The sequence below is a fragment of the Amblyomma americanum genome, chromosome 5 (assembly GCF_052857255.1).
Source record: "Amblyomma americanum isolate KBUSLIRL-KWMA chromosome 5, ASM5285725v1, whole genome shotgun sequence".
Lineage (NCBI taxonomy): Eukaryota > Metazoa > Arthropoda > Arachnida > Ixodida > Ixodidae > Amblyomma > Amblyomma americanum.
This window is the reverse complement of record NC_135501.1, coordinates 176,982,774-176,988,986: the sequence shown is the minus strand read 5'-3', so window position 1 is coordinate 176,988,986 and position 6,213 is coordinate 176,982,774. Positions and strand designations below refer to the sequence as shown.

Here is a 6,213-nt window from a genome sequence, read left to right as displayed (position 1 = left end):
CAGATATCCTGTACTGTCAGGTACAAAAGCCCCTATAGGACGCGCAAACGGCAACCAAAGCCCACAGCTTTCTTATGGCCAATTGGTCTTCAAGCCACACCTGTGGTCGTGAACTTTGTAACTTTAATTTTATCATGTGTAATAGAGAAATCGAGGCAATTGCTGGTTCACATCGCGCATATAGGCCAACATCACAAGACGCGTGTCCTATACGTCTTCTCTCCAATAGTACGCGGTACAGCTTAATGATAAAAGACTGATCAGCTAGGAATAATAATCAACATTTTCCTTTATATTGGGGTGCAATTTCGAAATTGAAGACTCTCAACATACAAGCTGCTTTTGCTCTTGAAACCTTGCCGAATTATCTTCCCCGCGTAGCACATTGATATTATGGTGCCGCTCGAATTTCTTAAACAGGAAATACAGACTTTTTTTGTGAATTTTACGTCGTGGGTGCAGATAATATGCTTTCGGCGACGATACTACGTGACGCAATAGCATTTATAAATACGCGGCAAGGTAAAACGAAATCGTTGAGCCTTGAAATTCGTAATTTCTACGTTCGATATTTCGAACCATATTGCGATAAAGAAAATTAATATGCTAGGTTCATGTTCAGTGTTGACGGCCTTCAATTGCGCAACACAATCCGGCCGCCTAAAACCAAAAATAAGAACGTTCAGTGGTTAAATTTACTTAATAAATTGTCTAACTATTAAGCTCTATCACTTACATAATGTCTGCCTTGCTTGCAGTCCCTCTGCAGAGACCGCACCGACGTCTCCACCATAGTTCCTGAAACAAAAATCTGTAACGCTTAAAAAAATTGTCTGTATTGTCGGCCACATGTAGAGAAAGGATCAAACGACTAATTCACCTCAAAAGGAGGCCCTTCAACCATTGTCATCAATATGTTTTCTTGACGTCAAGGTCAGTCACCTTGCGGCTGTTAGCGTATCATCGCGCGTCGCCCCTAGATTCAAACTGGTTGGCCGCGACGTCACAATAATAGGTAGGCGCCATTGCTTCGATGGTCTGTTTTCAGTAACACTTGCCGCTTAATTAGTTCGTGATTTGTATCCGAATGTACCTTTTCTTCATAATCAAAGGAATTTTTTACTCCGAACTTTAGAGCACTCCGACACAAGCTTTGACATCTTGGAAAAAGCTCTTGACTCCAAGCTCCTAGAGATTCCTGCCGTGTATGCTTCAAAGATGAGGCCCGAATACTGTTGCGCCGAGTCAGAGCCCTACATTCTGTCTGGACTGGACAGTCTTCGACACATCGGAACACTCCGCAGCATCTGCCAGAACGGCGGGAAGGTAATGCCAGTAGTGCCCAAACAAACTCTGCCCAAACGCTGTTTCCGAGGAGGCAATCATGCAAGCTATTTAAAGCCGGACAGCTCGAAGCGTCTGTGAATCACTAGCTCTTCAAGAACCAGCAGTTACTTACTCTCAGCACATAAAGGCGAAGTTTTTATTCGTAACGCTATTGTTCTGGCGAGTCTTTATTGTCTCCATCGTGCAATAGGCTCACGTAATTAAAACCGTTGCACTAATCATCTGAAACCAAAACAAATCTCTCTGTTTCTTGCATCATATTCATACCTCAGAGACGCAACCGCTGGCGCATACTTAATAATAATAATAATAATTGGTTTTGGGGGAAAGGAAATGGCGCAGTATCTGTCTCATATATCGTTGGACACCTGAACCGCGCCGTAAGAGAAGGGTAAAGGAGGGAGTGAAAGAAGAAAGGAAGACAGAGGTGCCGTAGTGGAGGGCTCCGGAATAATTTCGACCACCTGGGGATCTTTAACGTGCACTGACGCATACTTCGCAGGTTTTCAAACTCCAGCTACGGTCCGAGAGGCCCGTGGTGGTGTCCCTGCAGTGGAACACCAGGTTCGGCAACCTATTCGTCAACGTCACGCATCACAACCTGAGCGTTGATTTGGAGATTCCCATCAGAATAGAACAATCGTACAGCTACCGCCGCTGCCATCTGGACTGCGTGCAGCAAGTCAATGTTTATTCGGGCCCGGTCACCTTCTCACAGTCAACTTCATCGATCACGGTCGATGGTTGCGAAACGCTGAGCGGGGACCTCGGGCGAAGCGGCCCACACTTCGTTGCAGAGAGATTTGCCAGTGCAGTCATCAAAAAATCTCTGACAACGGACCACATCGTGCCCTGGCTGAAGACGGAGCTCCTTGGTGAGTTGACGAGACTGTTAAAAGAAATTACGCTGTCTCTTTCATGTTCAACATTCTCGTAGAAAAATTTCGAATCCTGAAAAATTGTAAGATCATGTGACGGAGATATTGAAGGTAATAGTACATTCTTCTGATGTGTGAAAAAAAAAATCTTTGTAACATGTTTCCATCGATAGAATCAAGCAGTTATGACTGCCAGTCTAGCGTGTGTCCTTTCTCTTACTCATACTTTGGTCCCTGTCTGTAATTGCGCTTGTCAATATGTTTCATGACTGCCACAGAATATCAATGGATAACGGTTTTGATGATAGCAAAAACGTTAATAGCAAAAAGAATGTGAGACTGCCATCGGACGGTCTGCAGATATACCGATTGTTATACTGAAATCTTGTATTATATGAAAGAGTTGTGTTCATAAACCGTTTCCACGCCCAGAAATGCTTTTGTGCAGAATAGTTGAGCGCGTTATGAAAAGGAATGGGGCATCAGCAATTTTAATGGGATAACATTGAAAGCCTGATAGGGGGGAAAATGTGTAATCGGTAATAAAATGCGCCCATTGGCTGGAGGAAATTGACGTCATCAGAGTGGATAATTCTTATTGGCAGGAAGTATCGTCATCAGGCAGAGCGTGACTTCGATTCCGGTTAAGGCATAAACAACTTCTAGTTATGTGCCCCTATGAATTATTTTTTTTTTCAGTGTGCTTCAACTTTAACACTAACATGTCTCAAAAAATTTGCAAGCGTCTTGAGAAAGAAATATGATGCCCACTTTTCTGCCGTCTTAGCTTCCATATACACGTTTGTTGGTTTTTCGCGCATATTTGTGCGCCTGTAGCACAGCTTTGGCAGTAAAACGTACCAGACTGTAGACCTCATTCATTACGGGCGTCAGGTTATGGAGAAATATGAAAAATATAACGACTTCCTGTACGCGGTTTTTATAAACTATGAAAACGCACTTAATTCAGATGAAACCCGCGCTGTACGACGTCCCCTTTAGTTTAACTGTTAAGGAACCGTAACGCATCACAAAGGAATACGAATATATTCACGACCAACATTCCGGACTCTGGGGAGTGAAAATCAATTTTTCGGACTAAAATTAGCGCTGGCTATATTTTGAAGATCGTTTTTTCGATCGAAAGTTTGTTTCTTCCACCTAATATAGACGCGAGCGGGTATCATTTTCACAATCAACCTGTTCTCCGCCCCCGTGAAAGGCGCCATCTTAGATTTAAACGGAGTCATTCAGCGAACAAGCTCGGGTAGGCTTAGCAATTATTAATGTGAAAGCATTACATGGTTATGTCGAGTCAGCAAAAGGTGTCCGCGAATTTTGTCCGCGCGATTATGTCGTTCTGTTGAGATAAATGGGCAAAAGTTTCACTGTATTTGGTAGTGCGTGAGTAGATATTAAAATGTGAAAAGTTTGGTTGATGGATTGTAATTAATAATTAAATTTAATTAATGAAAATAAATGCTCCGTTTGAAACAGGTTTTCCGTGACTGATTCAAGGAAAAACGTTCGATGTGAATGCGTGAGAAGGCTTCCTTAGAATAAATGATGAGAAGAAAAATTAAATAAAAACAAATTTTAATATTAAATTCTGAATAAATAAAAATGACAAACTTTCAAGTACTAAAAACAAAAATAAAAGAAAAATGGAGGGAGGAAGAGAGGAAATTGGAAAGGCTTTCGCATTTCCGCTCTTAAGCAGAATTACGTGCAATCCTGTAATTCTTTGCCTCATTGTTGCCGCTCGAATTACTGGCACGGTCTTCATTGCCATCGAGGTGGCCTACAAAGAATAGCGCGCAAGCCATCCAGCATGCGCGATCAGACGCGGTCGCGTTGAAAGCGGCACCGCAGCAACGTTCGCCGCAGCTTATACGGCGCTGCCTGTTGTGGGGATACGGATGTTGTGGGAATACGGATGGGGAGACAATGGGGTGGCGTTGCAGTCGGAGGCGCTTGCTTCCTCCAGCTTCGTCCAGTGCGTTCCCTCTTTCGGTCTTCGCACCCTTCCATGCGCATAAAAGAATTGGCAGTGGCTTAACACTGGCTAACCCCGGAATTTAGCGAAGAGCAAGCACGCTTGCTAAGCGTCTGAGGCTCGTCCATGGCAGCTCCGCTACACGCTCGCGACAGCCGTGGTATAGATACCCACACGACCACGTGGCTATGACGTGGTATCACATGGTCTCACGACACCCCCATCGGATGTCATCACGTGGCTTCTCATCACCCCATCGGCTGTTGTTAACGTCAAAGATCAACCCAAATGTCACCCAATGTCGAAGTTGAACTAAAGGTCATGGGTCAAAGTCAAAGGTCAAGGGTTCGACATCATAACCGTACCACATACGGTCACACACGGCTAACGTGGTTAGGCTGAAGGTCGTTCAAGGTCATTCTCCTGCCTGCGCAACGACTGCTTTACCTAGCGCAGTGAAGCTTTCGCTTCAAACCTGACTGTTCTTGCTGCACGCAGCGCGTGCATTACGGTGCTTTCGCGATGTTTCGGTTTATGGTTTCGGTTTATGGGGATTTAACGTCCCAAAGCGACTCAGGCTATGAGGGACGCCGTAGTGAAGGGCTCCGGAAATTTCGACCACCTGGGGTTTTTTAACGTGCACTGACATCGCACAGCGCACGGGCCTCTAGAATTTCGCCTTCATCGAAATTCGACCGCCGCTGCCGGGATCGAACCCGCGTCTTTCGGTCCAGCAGCCAAGCGCCGTAACCACTCAGCCACCGCGGCGGCTACTTTCGCGATGTTGCCTGTGGCCGCGTCGCACAGTATATATAGTATAGGTGACGTAGGGCACCGAGAACGTGACGAAAAGCATGCCCCTGGCTCAAGCACAATCTGATATTATCGAGTGCAGGCGCAACTTGGAACAGCATTGTTCGCAATTTGAGAGTGCAGCTCTTAAGCGTCCGTTCCGGCGTTCCGAGTCGTAGTCTTCGGCGTAGCTGGCGTAACACGCCACCTGACAGGTGGCGTATTTAGGCGTGTGACAGGTGGCGTGTTGGCAGGTAGTAGCAGAGCAAAACGTCACCTGCCACGACAAGAGCGGAGGAACGGACAACCGGAAGGTGGCTGCCCCGGGAAAGCTCCGGAAGTGTGACTAGCAACGCCACCTGCCAGCGATGGCAGGCGGCGTGTAAAGAGCTTTGCTCAACTTTCGCATTACCAACTATCTTAATCGTCTGTCCATTCTCTGAAGCCAGTTTTAGCGGAATAGATTTTTTTTTTCACGTGCACAATTTTTTGGACTGTTCTACGATTCCAACTATTTTTCAGGTCCCGCCGAGTAAGAAAAATCGGTCGGCGACTGTGCATGTACCAAGACCTGCTGCGTGCGAACCTCGTTTTGTTTTTTTTTCATTTCAGATATCTATCTACGAAGAACCGTGACTCCGCAATGGGTGTCGTACGACGATTATTCTCCCAGCTTCTCTCAACTGGATAGTGGCACCGTACCCCAAGCGGAGTTTCTTTCATGAAGTTCAAGGGTCCACCGAACCAGGATATAGCAGTTGATATTTGCGAAAGCGACTTTGGTTGTTCGTAATAAAAAGATGCATTTGGACAACAATCCCCAAATGTTGGCTAAAAACGTGGTTCCTTCCACAAAATCTCGTCTTGAAATCGTTGAAGTATCCTGACAAAAACTTCGTTACAAAGTCTATAGACTGTCCATTGACATCTGTCCATAAAGTCTATAATCTCTCTATAAAGAAACGCGAGAGAACAGTCTATAGGCAATACAAATCTTATAGGCAGTCAATTATAGACAATCTATAGGTTTATGTGCATACACTTTTAGTTGACTTTCGTCTTTAGAAAGTCTATAGACTATGAATGGGCAAAAGGAAATATCCATAGCAACGCAATAGAGTCTATAGGAAGTCTATAGACTGCTCATAGGCCATTTTTATAATGGTATATTCTATCTCTCATCGGAGTAGCAAATTATTA

General features: G+C 44.9%; 1 protein-coding gene across 1 annotated transcript; it reads left to right on the top strand.

Moving 5' to 3' along the window:
* Positions 1-1,153: 1,153 nt before the first annotated feature.
* Positions 1,154-5,812, top strand: LOC144135336 (uncharacterized). Its single transcript, XM_077668033.1, has 3 exons — positions 1,154-1,326; positions 1,850-2,222; positions 5,626-5,812. The coding sequence occupies exons 1-3, from the start codon at positions 1,219-1,221 to the stop codon at positions 5,736-5,738; spliced, it is 594 nt and encodes a 197-aa protein (XP_077524159.1). The 5' UTR covers positions 1,154-1,218; the 3' UTR covers positions 5,739-5,812.
* Positions 5,813-6,213: the final 401 nt, after the last annotated feature.

What these genes read in the sequence shown, in the direction of transcription:
- LOC144135336 (XM_077668033.1), top strand. Translation starts at nt 1,219, where the DNA reads ATGAGGCCCGAATACTGTTGCGCCGAGTCAGAGCCCTACATTCTGTCT. An exon ending in TCTGCCAGAACGGCGGGAAG is followed by an intron (nt 1,327 to 1,849) that starts GTAATGCCAGTA and finishes CATACTTCGCAG; the next exon opens with GTTTTCAAACTCCAGCTACG. An exon ending in GCTGAAGACGGAGCTCCTTG is followed by an intron (nt 2,223 to 5,625) that starts GTGAGTTGACGA and finishes TTTTCATTTCAG; the next exon opens with ATATCTATCTACGAAGAACC.